This window comes from Cyprinus carpio, chromosome A2 (genome assembly GCF_018340385.1).
Source record: "Cyprinus carpio isolate SPL01 chromosome A2, ASM1834038v1, whole genome shotgun sequence".
Classification (NCBI taxonomy): Eukaryota; Metazoa; Chordata; class Actinopteri; order Cypriniformes; family Cyprinidae; genus Cyprinus; species Cyprinus carpio.
The window spans coordinates 21,174,669-21,195,570 of NC_056573.1; the positions used below are offsets into that span (position 1 = coordinate 21,174,669).

At 35.6% G+C, this 20,902-nt stretch overlaps 1 protein-coding gene across 3 annotated transcripts in view; it reads right to left on the reverse strand.

Moving 5' to 3' along the window:
- Positions 1–18,071, reverse strand: part of LOC109049694 (disco-interacting protein 2 homolog C-like) — a 32,095-nt gene extending 14,024 nt beyond the window's left edge. For 2 of the 3 annotated variants that reach the window (XM_042778302.1, XM_042778294.1), the window contains exons 1-16: positions 17,636–18,071; positions 7,440–7,511; positions 7,252–7,356; positions 6,403–6,528; positions 6,132–6,311; positions 5,514–5,648; positions 4,898–5,035; positions 4,559–4,678; positions 3,878–4,075; positions 2,782–2,873; positions 2,109–2,219; positions 1,798–1,921; positions 1,532–1,641; positions 438–540; positions 245–309; positions 24–117 (exon numbers count right to left, since the gene is read on the reverse strand). In XM_042778302.1, the coding sequence (XP_042634236.1) occupies positions 24–117; positions 245–309; positions 438–540; positions 1,532–1,641; positions 1,798–1,921; positions 2,109–2,219; positions 2,782–2,873; positions 3,878–4,075; positions 4,559–4,678; positions 4,898–5,035; positions 5,514–5,648; positions 6,132–6,311; positions 6,403–6,528; positions 7,252–7,356; positions 7,440–7,511; positions 17,636–17,714 (1,852 nt within the window). In that variant the 5' untranslated portion in view covers positions 17,715–18,071. Of the gene's footprint in view, positions 1–23; positions 118–244; positions 310–437; positions 541–1,531; positions 1,642–1,797; positions 1,922–2,108; positions 2,220–2,781; positions 2,874–3,877; positions 4,076–4,558; positions 4,679–4,897; positions 5,036–5,513; positions 5,649–6,131; positions 6,312–6,402; positions 6,529–7,251; positions 7,357–7,439; positions 7,512–17,635 lie in introns of those variants that run through there. The other variant, XM_042778308.1, reaches the window with a different exon arrangement.
- Positions 18,072–20,902: the final 2,831 nt, after the last annotated feature.

Genomic DNA, 20,902 nt, shown 5'->3' on the forward strand with positions numbered 1-20,902 from the left:
TGTGTGTTTGTATGTGTGTGTACCTTTGTACTGGCAGACTTTCTGGATCCAGGACAGAGGATTTACTTTCATAAGTGCATATGGAACACTGACCACATGTAGCATATTCAACACACTCTAAAGAGAGAGAAAGAGAAGACTTTTTCAAAAAAGATAGGCTAAAAATATCTAGTGTAGGGTACAAAAAAAAAAAAAGATGACATAATAAATGACAACATACAGTAAATAGAGTCAACTATCTTACTGTATGAACACTGTGCCAAAGGCCAATGCCTTTCTTAAAGTCCAACACATTCACCATAGTCTCAGCTGTAACACAAACAAACACAAACCACTTAAAAATGAAGTCATACGGTTTTGGAACAACATGACAGTTTTTTAATTTTTGGGTAAATTATCCCTTTAAGAATCTGAAGTATGATATTTTGATATCTTACCCTCCCTGTATCCGCAGGTATGCGTAAGTGTTTGGCAGTGTGTGAGCATCGCCATTCTTGTCACAGTTATTCCCAACACACTCCCATCCTTACAGGTCTTATACTGTCAATCGACCACAAAACATGGCCACTCTGATTATAAATGCAATGAGATCCCTGTATTGTCAAAGAACTACAATACAAACCCCCTTGCATATTAAGCAGCCTTGAACTTGGGAAGCTATATATATATATATATATATATATATATATATATATATATATATATATATATATATATATATATATATATATATATATATATATATATATATATATATATATATATATATAAATATATAACTAAATAACTAACTAACTAACTAACTAAATAAATAAATAAATAAATAAATAAATAAATAATATATATAAATAAATAAATATATAAATATATATATAGAAATACAAAATAAATAAATATATAAATATATATATATATATATATATATATATATATATATATATATATATATATATATATATATATATATATATAAAAACACACACACACACACACACACACACACTACTGTAACATTTGTAGTACATTTTTCATTTTTTATGTTTTTGAAAGAAGTCTCTTATTCTTGCCAAGGCTACAATTATTTGATCAAAAATACAGTAAAAACAGTTATATTGTAAAATATTTTTATAATTTAAAATAACTGTATTAATATATTTTAAAATGTAATTTATGTGATGCCAAAGCTGAATTTTCAGCATTCATTACTCCAGTCTTCAGTCTTCACAAGATCCTTCAGAAATCATTTCTAAAATGCTGATTTGGTGCTCATGAAACATTTCTTATTATTATCAGTTTGATACGTATTATACTTTTTTTTTCCAATTATTTCATAAATAGAAGGTTCAAAAGAAAAGCATTTATTTGAAACAGAAATCTTTTGTAATATAATAAATGTTTACTGTTTCTTTTGATCAATTTAATGCGTCCTTCCTAAATAGATGTATTAAGTTATTAAGTAAAACATCTTACTGACCCCATATATATTTAAGAAACAACAAAATGAATTTGACACAATCACATGGTCTGTTACCTCTATGTATGCTGTGTCATTGTTGGCATCTTTAATGAGAGGAAACCATTCTCGTGGGGGTTTAGATAAATGTTTGGAGTCAGTCAGCACCCAGAGCAACTTCGGCCAGCCTAAACACACACACACACACACACACACACACACACACACACACAACACAAAAATTTAAACTAGAGGAAAAAAACACATGTATGTTTAACATATAGCAATGTTCATATGAAGACTCATATGCAGGTTTTTCTAACAAACATTGTGAAGTCTCTGACCTTTAAACTGCATGACATCACCACTAGCACTCTTGGGAAGACCTTTATGACATGCATCACTTGTTAATGCCACAGCAACTCCACAGCTATTCAAAAGGAAACCAATTTGTTGACTCCCAGCATCCTTTAAGGGGAGGAAACAGGAGGGCACACCTCAGGCATATTTTGTTCTTATAAAATTGTTTGTAAAACTATAAAATGTTTTTTGGTGAACTATCCATTTAATAATGACTTATTATTTGATCTTTGAATATATACAGTACTGCCTAAGCTACTACTGTATTTCTGGAATTTTTTGCAGTAGAATTTACCTTCTTTGTAAGTGGTACTTCAATTGGGACAGGAACAACTTCAGCCAAAAGACAGCCATAAAATGCCACCATGAATGCTGCTGGGTCATTATTGGGGTAAACCAATGCTACCTACAGTAACACATACACAGTCTTCATTCTTCATCAGTTTTTGAATATATGTCTGTATAATGTGTATATATCGGATTTCTGTTTTTATAATGGAGTTATACATGACCGAAAACCAAAAGTTTGGAGTCGGTAAGATTTTTTAAAATTATTTTCAAAGTCTTTTATGCTCACCAAGGCTGTATTGACTTAATCCAAAATACAGTAAAAACAGTAATACTGAAAAATATTATTCAAATTCAAAATTTCCTATGTGAATATATTTTAAAGTGTAATTTTCACGTCACATGATCCTTGGTTCTCAAGAAACATTTCTTATTATTATCAATGTTGAAAACAGTTGAGCCGCTTATTTTTATGGAAACATTTTTTTTAAAGGATTATTTGATGAATAGACTATTCAAAAGAATCACATTTATTTTAAATAGAAATCTTTTGTAACTCTACTGTCACTTTTGATCAATTTAATGTATCCCTGCTGAATAAAAACTTTTGAATGGTAGTGTGCATTTTAGAAAAATACTGTACATAAGACAACACTTAATTACAATTTATCCACACTTACCCTGTCTCCAGGGTGAATGATCGGCTCTTGTTTGGATCCCAGTTTATGGAGAAGGTTATAGGCCAACTTCAAACTCTTGGACCAGAGTTTACCTACACATAAACAAAGAGATATTAACATGCACCCACCAAAAAGACAATAAAATCCAATTGATGGCTATGAATTAGGGATGCAACAATACAGCTAGCCCACGGTTCAATACATACCTCGGTTTATAATAATAATAATTATTAAAATTAAAAATATTAAATATTACTAGTGTAATAACACTTTCATTATTTAAAAAAAAGACTCCTGTAAAAACCCCTGTACACTTCTGAACAAAAACATGGATTATCATATGTACACATCAAATTTCTTTTGAGATAAGTATTATTTTTCCTATTTTTACCCAATATAAGATGGAGTGGGCATTACTGAGTGCTGTAGACACATGTAATATCTGTTTCATTCATACCGGAAGCCGAAGGACACACTTGCACAGAAACTCCAAATATGCATTACAGAAGTAATAGAACTCATGGGCACTACAGGAAATCCCTAATATGGACAAGCTATCACTGTAACTGAATAAAAACAACGGTTTGAATGATGAAACATGAAGGCAATAAACACTCGACTGCGACAATATACAGTTTACCTGTTCTTCAAACCATCTCGGGTATTTTCAGAATAATAAAGTATATTTATAATCCAATGCTAATCGACATTACCTTCATTACAGTATAGAATATATAGTGTCTGCCTCAGTCTGTGATAAGAAGCCACATCAGATCAGAAAAAAAGAAGTTGTTATTTTAAACATTCGAGTGATGATATGGAGCAAAAAAAAATTATTAAATGTTCTCTTTTGTTGGATAACAGATATAGAAACGCTGTGAAGTCATTGCAAGTGAAGATGTTTGCAATGTGTTACTTTTTCAGATGCACGTTATAAGTGACTCAAACTCACAGTGTGTCCCGGAAATTACTTAAACACAAAACAGAAAAACCTGCTATTCACAAGCTCGTATTGAACCGTGGATGTCGTACCGAATGGTGTAATGATATATTGAGAACTGAAACATCCCAACTATGAATTTACATGCATGTGTACCATATGTAAGTGTGTACGGTTGTTTGGTATTGCTGTGCGTAGTGGTCAAACAGGGGGCTTTAGGTGCAATGGCTCCCCAGCGTAGAAGGGCTGCTTCCAGGGAGGCGGGGCAGTTCTTGAGTCTGTCGAGCTCTTCTCCTTGTATAGGTGTTGACTCCGCCCCTTCTGGGCGTGGCAGAGAAGGATCAGGCTGCTGCACTGCACGTGGCAAACGTCAAGAGAAGGTTAGCAAAGCATTTGCATGTTGATGAGACCTATGTTTTACATCATCATGATTCATATTCATGAATTTTAAGGAATAGTTTACCAAAAACTCTTCTTCCATATAATTCTGTCATTATTTACTCACTTTCATGACATCATAGATGTCAAAAAAGACAACACAAGGGTGAGCAAATGATGACAGGATTTAGATTTTTGGTTGAACTATCCCTTTAAGCACTTCACCTCGATCTCTGCAAAAATAGCTGGATCAAATTAACTTGTTCTGTGCAGGGTGTGGAGCATTTAATCTGAGAGTAATGAATTTTAAGACCTTCGACCTATCAGTAACTGTAAAAGTGTTTCTGTGAACTGGTGCAGGATACTCAAACATCTGTATTCATAATCATTGACGTTTACAGTTATTTTCATCTTCGAAATCAAACAAGGAGGCACAAAGAGAGGGGAAAACATTTTAACCTTCCAGAAGTTCTTCAAAATCCTCCACAAAAAATTCTCTCAGGGGTCTTCGCTTGGGTCGCTTCAGTGTGTTAACTAGCTGCTGGATCTTTGCTGACACACGGCTACTGACAGGCACACCTACATACACATATATGCAATTATACTACTAATATAAATTCTCACAATGGTAAAAATGAGAAAACAAATCTGGATTAAATAGAATTTGTTTTTGTTTTTCATTTTAAATTAACTGAATTCCATGCGTACTGAATAAAGTTTCCAAACAAAACAAATACATGGCAAACTTGATAATTTCAGAATAAATAAACATTTAAAAACCTCTGCACACACACTCACCATCTCCTGTCTCCATCAACTCAGCATTGCCATATTTGGGCGGGGGCCTGGTTATCATGGCGACCTGTGGCCGTTGAACAGAGATGGGGGCGGGGTCTGCCATGTAGCTGGTGATGTCAGGAGGGGCCGTCAGACTGTCTGCAGTACACAAACAAACAGGTTAACTAATCAGTATAGTAACATTTACCCCAATAAATGTGATGATTCATTACCAGTCATTAGAAATGAGATGCAAAAGCATGTGCAGATAAAATGAAAGCGTATACATATCAAACAGTGCTGTGGCTTACGCCTTTTAACTAGAAGCAAATGCCATTATTGACACTGATATATAATATGTTGATAAAATACACAAGAGGACCCAAATGCAAATGCACACACAGTAAAATTAACTCTTGTCTGCTTTCATCTTAAAGGGACATTTCTCCCAAAACCTAAAATTATTACATCATTTGCTTAAACCTGATGTCATTCCAAACATGTATGACTTTCTTTCTTCTGTGGAACAAAAATAAAGATATTCTGAAGAACGCTGGGCACCAAACAACACTGGAGCTATGAACTATCCCTTTTATGTCAGACAAGTCTTTAGTCCAAAGAATCATGAAATACTGACCCTCAGAATCCAGAGATGACCAAGGGCGATCTGATTGGTAGTCACTGGAGTGCCTGCCAACTATTCCATTCTCAGCAGAAACACCCATTTCTCTTAAGCCCCACCTTTTCAGAGACAGATGAGACATCGGACCAACTTGGGGGAGAAATTAAAAGGGATAAATTAGACAGCTAACCTAAAGCAGTCATATTAGCAGTAAATATTCAAGTAAATAATTATTTTTACTACACAAGAAGCTGACTGGCTAGTTTGAGTTAAGCATAAGGAGCTCATTTGCTGGAATAATTTTAAAATTAGAAGCTGGATAAAATTGGTTGGGCAAATAGAACTGATTGGCTAAATTTAGTTGAGCATGAGAAGCCAACTGGCTGAAGTGAGATGATCTTGATAAGGGAGGTTTAAAAAAGGCCCAGATCAGATACAAAAAAAGACTGTAATGAAGTGAATTAAGCGTGAGAGGCTTGTTTACCTACGCTTACAGTAATGTTCAATATGTGCCAGATATTGATGAAAGCAAAATCTGACTTGGTTGAAAGTGACCTAAACACTAATTTATAACATGACTGATCAGTAGCTGTATTTATTGGCTGCCATGTGAATATTTGCACATGTTCTTACTGCCGTATGAGTGCATGTTGGTCTCTGCGAGTCGGGCTGCGTTGGCAGAGCTGTTGCTGTGCGACGATGATGACGAAGATGTGGAAGGTGAGCCATGGAGAGCTCTGCTGATCCAGGAGTCCATGCTGACACCCCCTGCCCTCCCCAGAGACCCCTCAGCATCAGAGCCGGAGGACGAGTCTACAGAGACACAAAGAAAACAGTCACACACACACTCACAAACACACTTACTCACTGGCTCTTGCACACAAACACATGCACATACACACACCTGGAGGTGTATACGTGTCCATGGAGGTTTGACCGATGAGCGACTGCCGCTTGGATGGCAAGAGCACAGCCATCTTTCTCTCACTGTGTCGCTCCAGCGCAGCCTGAACAGCTTCTGAGTGAACATCTGAGAGAAAGAGGCAGAGTTTTTAGAGCTGTTCAGAGATTTATTTAGGAAGGTTATTTATTCAGTGGTTTATCCATTGAGGAAATACTGACACTGGCACAGAATACATCTAAGCCCAATCACATGTTCTGAAGATACAGGACAACCTTCTGAATATTTCTTATTATAACAGATGGAAAAAAAAGTATTGAAAGACATTCTTTCATATTGATATTTTGAATTATAATTAGTAAATAAATATATTCAAAATTAATCTAATCTAATGAAAAGTTTCAATTAAAACTGTATATGCAGATGTAAACTGCATAAATATTGTATCAACAATAAACATCCAAAATAAATAATTCAATGAGTCAAATTCAGGAACTTGTAATTGACAGTACTAACATCACATCTATTAAACTAAACTATAAAATAAAATCTATATTGTATTTCAAATTGTGATGATACTCTTGCTCATGTGATACTGCTTAACTATCACATTATAAACATAGTAACATAAAAACAAAAACAACTCAATGACAGCGGTTTTCATAATCAAATTTAGAAATAAACAAAAAGCGAAAACTTAGTAACATCACTTTCTGAATATGAGCTGGTGCTGCTGATCTGTTTGCTGGAATTATGGCATAAACTGCAGAGAGCCTGTATTATGTCTCCTGGAAGTCAGATTGTGTCTGTGTGTGTGCGTGTTTCTGTGTAAGTCTGTGCCATTTATCTCACCTGAGCGGTAACGTTCATCCCTTGTGCCAGTGGACCGTCGGCGTTGGTAACGGGAGGATGATGAAGATGATGAAGATGGTGTGACAGGGATGCAGCGCTCTGCCCCTACAGCAAACATAGAGGGACAAATGTAATCTTGACACAATATAAACTGTATGCTGCTTGGTAAAGTACGGTATGCGTGTTACCTGGTGTGTGAGGTAGGTAAGCTTGTAAAAGTTTGGATCTTTTTTTCTCGTAGCCCTTCTGGGTGATATCACCTGAAAAAAAATGTATAAAGTTAGGTTAATCAAACAAAATCATCATTTCCACTTTTCATCAGGCACTGTGGTTTTGAATGGACTTAAAAGCCGTGGCCAGTAAATGCCCTCCAAGATGAATTCAAGGTGGACAGTCACCCAGTTACTCAAACCACTTCAGAAGGTGGTTTTTAGACGCATGAAAAATATGACTCAGGCCATGCATGTAAACTTTACTCCTACCAAGCAGAACTATGTCACAGTACAGATATTTGGGAGCCCTGCAGCTGACACATGAGGAACAATTATGGATGAGACACATGGATAGAGCAACTAAAGTATGGGCTATAGATGGTGATCAACCGAAAATGTCATTGCCCTGCACTAATTAGCATCATATCTGCATATATCACACAGGAATTTTGTGAAGGGCTGTATAATTAATCGAAATAAAGCCGAAATCACAACATGACTTGATTTCTTTTATTCTACAGTATTATATATATATATATATATATATATATATATATATATATATATATATATATATATATATATATATATATATATATATATATATATATATATATATATATATATATATATATATTATATTATATATATATATATAAAAATAACACATCCCTACCTTTTTTCCCCCGAATCATGCAAATCCTGAAAGATATTAAGGTGGCCAAATGAAGTATAAAAAGTTGAATAGCGATCTAATTTATACATTTTATAATACTGCATTATAATATAATCTCTTGGCCACAGTCAACAAAAATTGTTTCAAACAACTACGCAAACACAGAAGAAAACAGAATCACTTATGGAAGCTGTAATGCTTCTCAAACTAGTATATAAAACTTTTCCCGAAAAAGTCCATGTTGAGTTAGTGTAGCTGAAAGATTCTAGTAAACAAACACAAGTCTAAGCATGCCTGCATCCCAAAAAATATCACAAATGATATCCATGGCAACATAGGTGTGGTGGCCCCCTCAGAGACCCGCAGGAAATGAAGACATGGAGGCCCGTTTTTCATGAGACTACCCTGCCATTATGGACAACAGGGAGAAAAAAAAAACTGAACTTTAAATACATTTCTGCATTCAACATAAAAGGAAGATTTGATTGTACACACATGCACAGACCTGTAGGGCAAAAACAGAAAACGTCACGCCATAAAGTGGGTCACTAGGTCAGTCTGCACTGAGCTTTACATAATATACGTGCATTCAAAGACAAGATAACATATGCTTATACTGAAACCTGAGCAAATGCAAACATTCATAATCAAATCAAATCCAAGATAACACATGCATGTCCATGAGAGCTTACGCACACTAAACACAAGCTCAGTGGCCACTTTATTAGATCTGGCTGATTGTCAAAAAAAGCCAGATGTGGCTGTGAACCCCATTTGAAAAGCATGCAGATATCATTGCGATGGTTTAGTTGCTTTGAGACTATTGGATCATTAGAATTGGCATGGTATGGCACGTGATCTGAGCAAATGAGCTTGGGAGGATCATTGATGCAAAGTTTCTCAGAAACAGTTGACCCTGTGGGATTTAGGCTAAATACTTGGGTTCACAAAGAATGCTGTATGAATTCACCCAGATCTGTAAGAGAAAACACCTTGTCAAACAGAGCTCAAATAAGCCAGCAGTACAGTTCTCTTTAAAACACTGTGCAAAAGAGGGGTTTTTCAAACGCACTATAGGTCAAAGTTCAGCGCAATAAAGAACTTTTAAATGACACTGAATCACTAAAATTAGCCAATAAAGATACATAAAAGAGAAAATGTCTGACAAAAGTTTATAGTAATAGCAGTAATAAAGGTTTTAGAGAAATTCAACTCAGCAAGGATGCATCAAGTTGATCAAAAGTGACAGTAAAGACGTTCATAATGTTTCAAAAGATAAGAAATTGGTGTTTTTAACTTTCTAACAAAATATTTAGCATGGTTTCCACAAACATACAAAGCAGCACAACTGTTTTCAACTTTAATAATAATAAAAATAAATGTTTCTTGAGAAACAAATTAGCATATTTTAGCATTAGAATGATTTCTAAAGGATCATGTGGCACTGAAGACTGAAGTAATGATGCAGAAAAGCAGGAATACATTACATTTTAAAATATGTTAAAATAGAATACAGTTATTTTAATTGTAATATTATTCTATAATTGTTTTGTGAAACTTTTGATTTCAGACTTATTTTGGTAAATCTGAGCTCAATGTGTGACATTTTGACACCTCTTCTAAAACTCTTCATTCACAAATCGTTATCACTACTTCTCTCCCATCAACACCGCTAGAAGAGGCAGAGCACAAACGTCACACTTGAAATGGATTTTCATTTTGCCCCAAGGAGTGCTTCCAACATCTTGCTTAATCCAGGTTATATTCAACATCTAGGTTTTTTGGGAAGCTAGAGGGGGTTCTACCCAGCAGAAGGACCTCAGACAAGCTTTTAAAATCTGGTATAGACCCACACTCAGTTTCTGACCTGCTGTTCCATCAGAGAGCTCAGCTTGCTGGCCTGCAGCAATGATAAAGACAAGGCGGCATGATAATATCAGTACAATAGTCGTTTATGATTCTCTGAAACACATGCCACATTGTTCAGACCTTCACTGAAGGTGTGAGAATCATCTGACCTGAAACTGAGACTGATTACTGATGGTTGATTATTAATACCATACAGATTGCTTCCTCTTTGATTTTACACGTATATCACTCTAGTAATGATAACAGAAGAACTACAGAGAATAAAAGCACACATGGACATTTTGGTCTGGGTTGTGTAACAAAATGATTAATTTGAGTATAACGGGAAAAGAAGATTTAATCACTCTAAAAAGGATGACCCTCAAGCAGACTATCTGCAATCAAATCACTGTGATAAAAACTATAACATTTATTATTACTACTTATTTAAAATCGTAATGATCCCCAAATTAATACATTTTAGGAATCCCGTAATTCACGTAAAATCATGATTTTTCTGTCGGACAAAAGTTGACCGCTCTGAACTTCAGTATCTTGCTGATGTTCTGCAGGTTTCCTGTTTAGAGATGTAAGACTAGCAGGTGAGAGCTTAAACCAACCAATCTAATGGCAACACCATCATAAACAGCATAATAAAACTTTATGTAGGTCACGTCTGACACAAACACACACACACACACACACACACACACACACACTGCTCTAAGATAGCCTGGAGCTCCAGATGAATGCAAAAGCATGGAAATTAGGAGAGAATGGAATTTTTAGAGACAGAGTATAACATTCCCTCTATAAAACAACAATATTTATGATTACATCAGCTCTTATAAAACTCCCATTAATAATTAAATAATAAAAGAGAAATGGCTGGTGTCTTTGAGGCAGTAAGCTGTATATTTGTATATATGCAAGTGTGTGTTGTGTGTGTGTGAGGGAGAAAGAGAGAGAGAGAGAGAGAGAGTGAATAAAAATAGCATCATGACAGGCTTTTGGACAGCTGCAGTTGTGGAAAGAGTAACTTCCCATGACAACCCACCAATAAACATACACACACATTAAGTATTAAATGGGTTATATGACGTTGCTAAAAAAAGAACATTATTTTGTGTATTTGGTGTAATGAAATGTGTTTATGCAGTTTAAGGTTCAAAAACATTATTTTCCACATACTGTACATTATTGGTTCTCCTCTATGCCCCGCTTTTTTTGAAACACATCGATTTTTACAAAGCTCATCGTTCTGAAAAGTGAGGTGTGCTCTGATTGGCCAGCTATCCAGTGCATTGTGATTGGCCGAATGCCTTAAGTGTGTGAAGGAAATGTTACGCCCCTTACCATACTGTGATGCCGTGTCCCGGCATGACGAGACAAAAAAAAAAAAAACATTACAAACGAGGCATTTGTTGCATCCATTGGACACATAATTACTGATTATAATGACTTATACCTTATTTTTATGCGTTGCGTATCAAACCATGTCTGCATTTGTGATTACAGAATGACAAACAACAAGCGCTACTATACACTGCTCAGAACTCGCGTTTGAATCGTCAGTGGCAAATTCTTCAAATATGAAAACATACTTACAGGCTGTGAGTCAGAACAGCCAGCATTGTAGGCTACTCTCCCAGGTTGAGGAAACAGTCCTGAGTCCTCCGTAAAATGCGTTGCACACACATGAATATTTGGGTTTAACTTTACTGGAACAGTGTTGTAAAAACAACTTAACCACGGATTTCTAGTTGTGTCCTCTTTTGGAAGGCACAGCGTCTCCACAAGAATCAAAGTTACGCCTTCTTTCTTTGCGCGAACATTTGAGCGGTGTTATGCAAATCTTCCCACACAGTGACATAGATGTGGGGTCGTGTTTAAACAAAGCATTTTAGGAAGGCGTGGAGGACTCTTAACTTTTTTAAAGAATATCTCTTTGGGTTTGAGACTTTAGTCTTTGCAACTTTAGGGATCGTATCTATTCACGAACAGCTTGTAACACACCAAAAAGAAAGGAAAACTTGAAAATGCATCATATGACCTAGTTGTTCACTTAACAAGCAAATCTAAATAAAACAAACAAAAATTTTTTTTTATTTGTTTACCTGCATATCATGTGACCATTAACCAACCAATGAGGGAACCGTGAACATGCAAGTGGGCTGTTCAATTACTGAAATGTTAACTTGAATTCTTATAGGGTACTTTAAATTTTTCCACTAGTAAATATTTTAGGTCAAAGGGGTTCGGTCAAAATATTTGGAAAACCCTGGTCTGGACAACATAATAGGCAAAATAAAAAGCTGCCTAAACAAGAAACATCCCTTTTGAAGATAAATAAAAAGCAGTTTTGCAGCCAAACAGACCTGCTTCACACTGAACAGTCCACCTGCTAGACCAGCCATAGAAACTACAGAACAACAAACCTTGTTTACTGACACCTTGACATGCACAGAGTCTCTGCACATAAACATTCAAATTCATGGCAAAAGCCTTTCTTACCTAAATGAGAGTGTATAGAGTGCAATTATTGAATCAGGCAGCAACATTTTTTAAAACATAGCACTACACCTCGGAAGAATGTTAAATTGTAAACACAAGCATAGCAACAGTGCCAAATAAAGACAGGTCAAGCTAACAAATCTTGTTTTAGGCTTCAGACTGCCTTGGGCTCATCAACACAGAACAACTCTGTTTGTAAAACAAGTAGAGAGTTGGTTATGAAAGCAGAAATAAGGATGAAGGGCTTACTAATAGTTCACTCAAGGTGAATACGACTCCTGGAGATGGTGAATCTAGGGATGTAACGATTCACTCAACTCACCATTCGATTCGATTCACGATTTTGATTTTGATTTTTAAACAAAATTATATTTAAGACAAATTATGAATTAAATGTGTCCTTTTATTATTGTTTGGACAAAATGCTGTACATTTCTTTGTGAAATTATAATAACTATAATATACTAATATAGCACTTATTCATTATTGTTCTTTTGTTAATTTTGATTGCTTCTATTGTTCTCATTGGATAAAAGCGTCTGCTAAATGACGAAATTTAAATAGAATGTAAATGTAAAAATACAACTTAATTGACATTTTAAAACAAATCAAATAAATAACACAAATAAAATAAATCTCTTCATATAAACAAAATAAGGCCTTGTCTGTGCTCTTTCCATTTAAAATTAGAGAAAGGCAACCACTGCATTTTAATCATGATCCAAACAAAGATGCTGCATACACGCAACATGAGCAGTTTTTAATTTAAATTAGATTGTATAATTTAAAGATTTGGAAGCAAAAACAGAATGGTTTGACTTTAGTTTTGTGAAACTATACATAAAAACATCTGCATGAAACAGCAGACCGAATGAGACACAGATGCACTCTCTGCCAGCAAAGCTTTTCCTTGGTTTCTGCTGTGAACGAAGCAGCGCTGCACTTGAAGTTAAATGAAGTTTAATGAAGTTTAATATGCATTATACAGAGGCAAGATGAAAAGAAAAAAAATAGTATGCACTTCACCTTTAAAGTGATATTTCACCACCCAATTCTGTCTCTCTCTGAGCCACTAGTGAGGCTATGAAAATCTGACCTACCTGTTCAGGGTGACCTACCAGAAGTTTAAACTGTCATGTTTACTAGTACAACATGGATAGCACATCTTAGCAGATAGAAAAGTAAGGCTGTACTAAACCACAAATCTCATTCTAAAATTACACATATAATGGCACCAAGAGTCATTTCAAAAAAGGCTTTCCTATCAACCATTGTTTGGTCAAACAGGTAGTCCTCCCTCAAACTTATGCCATTGTTTGAGCTAATGCTGCTGTCAGGCCACTCAAACAAACAGTATAATGTTTTGATAGAACCACAGTGTCTACGCTCTTCAGCTAGTCAACCCACAAACGGCTGGCTTACTTAAAGTTGTTTCAACACATTCATCTGAGAAAGAATTAACATAAAAAAAGTCACCTTTAAAGGGATAATGCACCCAAAAATTAAATTCTGAAAAAAATCATTTACTCATCCTCATATCATTCCAAACCTGTATGACTTTTTCTGTGGAACACAAAAGAATGATCATGCTGCTCTTTTCATTCAATAATTGACTGGGAAACAGAAACTATCAAGCTCCAGAAATGACAAAACAGCACCATAAATTTTAATCTTTTTTAAGTCTTCTGAAGCCATACGAAAGCTTTGTGTGAAAAACAGACCTTCATTGTACGAAAAGGCAAGCTTGGAAATTCTTACAACAACATTCCCGTTTGTGACCAGGCGTTTGTCCCACAACTGAAGGTGGAAGATGTTAAAAAAAAACACCTATACATTAAACCTAATAATCTCTCTCATTAACATGAATGTACAATAACTTATTAAACACAATATACACACAATAAACACAACTGATAGTACAATGTGTTGAGATGCAGTGTCTACACTATAAAAAAGGCCAAAAAAGGGGGTTCACAGCGATACCACAAAACAGAGGTCTGTCCTGTAGTTTAGGTACAACCCTAATCAAAAACACCTGAAGCAGCTAATCAACCTTCTCAGGATTGCTTGAAAATACACAGGCAGGTGTGCTGAAGCAGGTTGGAAATAAACTTTGCAGGACAGTGGGTCCCCAGGAGCAGGGTTGAAGACCTCTGCCATAGAAGAACCATTTTTGGTTCCACAAAGAACCTTTCAGTAAACAGTTCATAAAAGAACATGCTATCTAAATCTAAAGACCTTTTTCCACTACAAAGAACCTTCTGTGGAATGCAAAGGATTCATGGATGTTAAACACTATTCTAGCCTACATGCCAATAAAGAACCTTTATTTTTAAGAGTGTATAACGTATATTTTCTTTTCATTGCTAATACAATGAGTCTTGCTGTAACACCTGATGCCCTGCAGAATCCTATATGTAAACAGTAATAGCGGTGGCAGTGCTGACACCTGTACACACAGGTGACAATGTCATTCTAACACACACACACCCATATTTACACACAGATCTCCTGTTTGCAATCATTACAATAAACTACTCACCGAGTGAATATTATTAGAACGTACAGAACCAGAATTATTTTGTTGCATCTATAATAAAACAGAAACAGCATCATGTTAACAGTTTGTTTACAAAGAAGTCATACTGTATTATCGATTTAATAAAACTATGACAGACACTCGTCAGTTATCAAAATCAGATCACATAAATACACGATTATATTCTGCATGAGTGCATTAGTGTAAGTGTATGTAACTCTGATCAGATGAAGACCCTAATCCTCCAGAATGACTTTTCTGCCCCCATAAGCCTTTGTCCGCAGAGCCAATCCCAATACAGCATGAGAGACTGTGAACCAATGAAACAATTGCCTGTGGCATGAAAGCCAATCAGATGACAGTATGCGAGGAAACTAGGCCAGAAGCCAAAGCAACAGAACAGTGACAACAGATGCCCCAATCCATACACACAAATAGGATATTGTAATATACAACAAGCTTATGAATACACATGCCACACATGCTAATTTATTTAAACATATCTAATGTATATATGTACATGGAAATATTGTAGTCTTAAGTATAGAGTAAAAAGCTCCAAAACATAAGGAATTCTGGGAAACATTTCCCCCTTAAGCATCCTACCCCGTTTCGCTGGACCGGGTCAGGAGTCAATGGGAACATTCTGAACTCCTGAAATGTTTGTGTTGGAACAAACAACTTGATGGATTATTTAATTTCTGATTGAAGTACACAAAATAACAGAGCGCTGTCTCATGCACACAAGGACGGTGGCAGATGTGGCCTAATAAGGGGAATCATCCTTCTCTGGGTCTCTCTGTTAGAAGAAATGATGCAATCTACATGAAACATAAACCACAAAACACAGACACCCTTCTGCACTAACTGGCCATGTGGCACCACTGTCTTCATGAACCAGGTTAAGTCCCCTCTCATTACAGCAACTGTGTGACATGCTACATTCATCTGAAACTATTTTAAACTATTTTCCCATTCTTGTATAATTATTATACAAGCAAGTTTTTCCTTGTTTGTAAGCAGCATAGAAAAGAGAAACTACATGAAATATTTGTGCTTGCAAAAAATTTATTTCTCACATTGCAGGCATAACATATACAAACATCTCTCCTTGATGCTGTTCAACAAGTGGGACCGACTACTGAACTCTGTGGCAGGGGATTTCCGACTGGGGTCCACAGCCCACAAGGGGCTGCTTGGAGGTCAGTGAAAAAAAATGTAGTGAAAATGTTTTTTTACAAAATGCATTTTCACATAATTTTGTTATCAGTCTCCATAATTCTCATTTCTCCTTCCTTTCAATGTACATGTGCTCAAAAATAGTTTTGACATTTAGTTTGCTCTCTAGTTGTATGAGCTTTTCTGTAACACTACTTTGAAAATATATTTATTATGCAAAATTTTATACAAATAAATTATTATTATTATTTTTATTAAAGATGTTTGTTTTATAGTATCTTATACATATACAGTTAACTTAATACAATAAAATATTTTGCAGATAATATTTTAATAATTTTGGCTTTAAAACAGTGACTTAATATCATACTTAGAGTGCTGTAATTTTATGTAACAACATCCTGCCCAGGGACTACAGATGCAAATTAGCTATGTTGCTAACTCTGGCACAACATTTTTGTTATGGTCCCTGTTAAATAAATGAAATAAACTAAACTAAACTTTTTTTTAAACTAAACTTTTTTTTCACACACAGAATAAACAGATCTGTTTATATGAAGATATAAAGCTTCATTAAACATTCAATTCAGAAGCCTTATATTTTAGGTCCCTCACAAGGAGATCCTTATATTTTGGGGTCCTTAGAATAAATGCTTGAAAACCCAGGTCAAGGTTAGTCAAAATTCACGGTGGTCATAAAACATTTTCACTGGCCCACATGAAAATGCTGTTTTTATGACCATCACAAATATTCTGAATGTTTGCTTGCATATTTACATTTACTTACATACTTACTTGTATATTTAATATTCATCCCAAAATGTGTGACCAGAAAACTATCACAGGATTATCTCATATCACATGAGTTTCTCAAGTAATATCATGGGGTGAGAGAAAGAGATGCACTGAATGTTTAAAACTTTATGACCAAGCATATTACTTGAAAAATGCACAACAAAGGAAAGGCAGAGAAATATCCCAATGCTTTACAAATGCACTTATAACTGATTTACGTGCCCTATATATTCACAAAGGCGGTGGCCGTGTTATGAACAGTTCAATGGAATGGAGAATGGAAACGGAATATATGAGAGAGAGAGAGAGAGAGAGAGAGAGAGAGAGAGAGAGAGAGAGAGAGAGAGAGAGAGAGAGAGAGAGAGAGAGAGACTTTAAATTCCAAAAGACACATCTTCCTTTATACATCCCAACAGCAACGTATCAAAAGTGTGTTATACTGTCTTAAAATACACATTTCTGTCCTCATCCAAGGTCACCGGAACCGCTCTGTCCAGTTTTGCAAACGTAAACACGCTCTCACTTAAATCTGATACATGTATCGAGCGCGCCGACCGCGCTGTCTCTCCTTCTTTCGTTCACTTTCTCCCTCTCTGACCGGACAAACGGGCATCTACTCACCTTCCGATAGCTCCAGCTCGAGCTCCGCCAGCCGCGCGCGCACCTCCAACGGCAGCGGTAACGAATCACGGTCTGCCATTGGGACTCCAGCACATCCGAGCCTCGGTGCCTCTCTGTGTTTCCCGAGCACACGGTGTCAAACGTGTATTTCACGGTGCAAAAATAGCCCGCATGAGTGTGAGCGCGGATGGACAGCGAGCAGACGCGTTACTGGAGACCCGTCATCACCGGTCGGGTTTTCTCGGTTTTCGGTTTCCTTCTGATCCTAGCTTGTAGTGGTGCACAGGAGCGAAGCTGCCCGTGTATCCACTGCGGTGCCACCGTGCCCGCTGTTGCCGTCTTGCTCACGTGACCTCGGTGCTCGTTTAAACGCACTAGAGAGCTACGGCGCGCGCGCGCACTTGCTGTAACGAAAAGCGGCAGCTGTGTGAAAATAAAACGACCTACAGTGCCACCAAACACGCCCCGGGTGAATGCGGGGGACACACCAGCTATATACGTCAGTTTTTGAAGGATAATCTAAAATAAAGATTCTCACCCATTTTACGAGCTTTTATAGGCTAGTGTAAGCAAGTGAATACCATTGCAATTAGTTCACGATTCAGTCACATTTTTCACTCATTACAGTACAAAATATTTTTTTTTATTATCTAAACAGAGAAGCAGGCTGTTCAATCTATGCAGGCCTAATGTTATACGTTTTATTACGTTAATATTTTTGATTCATGAGTATTATATATTATTTGTCAATGTAATATACAATACAATTATATATTATTATTATTTATATATTTATTATATAATATTAATTTGTTCTCTTTTACCAGTTTATAAAGAATATTACTACACAATTGAAGAACTATCAAAATGTTTATAGAGTGGTTATGATGCCTCCTGCTGGTGAGCGCTGGTATGAAAGAAAAGCTGTCAAATCTACAGTAAGAGCAAATAATTGATAGCCAACATGTGCATCTTTAACTCAACTTGAAAACAATTGTTTAATTTAAGCATGGATATTGAAATTCACGTCATGATACATTATCATTTACAGATATGGCACTGATTTATCTCCTGTCTTTGTCTCTCTGCACTCAAAAAAATGATTTTTGCTCTTTGTTCAATTTCATTAATTAAAACGAGCTCATACAACACAACTCTTGGGAAAAATGGTCCCAAACTTAATTTTATTAAATTTAAACAATGTAATGTAAAAAAAATTAGGTTTACACATTTTTTTTTAATTGCGTCAACAAGAATATTTTTCGTTCGTCTTAACCGGATGTACGTCATCAACGGAAACTGTGATGCAGCTGGATTGTTCAACGGTGAACATGTGAGGTGGGTAAGTGGTCATTTTTAATCTATCACCAATCCATCTAATTTAATTAACAAATTAATTAGAATATGCTTTGTTAATATCTTGTTGCATACCAGAAAGTAATTTTTCTATAAGAATTGTATGAAAATAGCTCTTAAGCGTGTCATTCGTAGCTGATGTTAGGTTTCAGGACTCAGCACGTGGTGCAGTCGTTAATATGTTCAATCATTCATTTTTTAATAAAAGTATCAAATAGCATGAAGACTCGCGGAACAGAGAGGACAGAAAACCCTGGCAGTATATTCAGAATGAATATATATATATATCTCGCTCGTCATTGTCAAAATGATTGAGATGCCAATCAAAGCGGGCAGCAGCCAATCAAAGCCTTAATTAGTCACCGCTTGTTGATTTCGCGTGCTCGTGACAGAACTAACGTTACGTTTCTCCAAGCGCTTGTAATGTTATTCTATTAATCGACATTAATATATCAAAAGGAAAAATCGACAATAATGATTTCTGTCATAAATAAATTGGCAACCTGACTCTGTACTAAATACTTTTTATTTTTATTTTTATTTTTTTTTGTTCCTTTGTAGAATTTATATAGCATTTTTAAACTTTTTTTCTCTTTGCTGAATTGCCCATAAACAAGACCTCTGTAACTTGTGTCTTCAGATAAATGCTGAATTTCGTCGGATCACAACCCTTCCTTTACAGTCCAAATTCCTGTCCCAACTGAATCGGTTCTCTGATGATCTCCTAAAAGTGTGTACCAAAAGGGTGGAGTGTTTAGAAAAAGGATTCAGGATGTGATGGTGCCAATGTCTCAGGTTGTATTGTTACTTCATTTTTATTTATTTTTTTATTTCATTTTTTTTATATTGCTTTTTAATACAAGCTATTGATATAGTGCTCTGTAATGCATAAGGGCTCAGAGATGTGTATTGGAGGGTGTTGTGTCAAATGTATATATATATATATATGTATATGTATGTGTATACTTTATATTTTGATATATTTTAATATCAAAAGAAAACTGCAGACAGCGAAACAGTTAATGTCAATTTTTTAGTTTTAAAATATTGAGTAAATTGTAAAGCCAAGATGTTAATTAAATGACTGATGTTAACTTCCCTTTAAACCTTTGTACTCCACACAGCCACTGGTTTAGGTTTACGTGATATCATCACTTTATACAATACAAATTGTCAAAGCAGCATAATTAAACAGGAAAATAGTTTGTCGATAATGCAAGAGGACAATAACAATACAATATATATATATATTTTTTAATATATAGCTAAAGTCAGTTCATTGATTATTCAGTGATGTCATCATCCAGTTCAGCTCTCTTCCAGTAGTGTCTGTGCAATAAGTCAAGCATCCCCAACTAAGCAAGCCAAAGCTGGCAGTATCAAGGTACCAAAACTCCATTGGTGACAGAAATGGAAATAAAAACCCTTTGGGAGAAAACTTTACTTAGTCAAGGGGCCAGTTCTCCTCTGGCCAGATGAAACCAGCAGTTTAATTCTAGGCTGTAACACAAGCCAGATTGTGCAGAGGACTTGTCTGGTTCCAATGGTCTTGTCCTGATGACTGACAAGTTGACGTGGTCTTTGGAATGGGATCTGTCTCTGGGGCGCATCTAGTTGACATGATTTCCACTGACATTCAGGGCTGTAGAGGTCATCTCTAGGATGACCAGCATATTTTATTTTCATTTTAAGTACAGTATAATTTATATTTTAACATGTACACAATATTGCCTACATTTAAATTTGTATAACAAACATTTTAGAAGTAAAAATTTAATATTTAACAGTAATTCAGGTATAAGACCTTAGACTGCCATCCTGCTGTTAGCTCATAGATGAAAGATGCTGTGACTAAACCTGCCCATAAATAAACAGTATACAGTTCCGAGAACATACGGTAAAGGGATATTT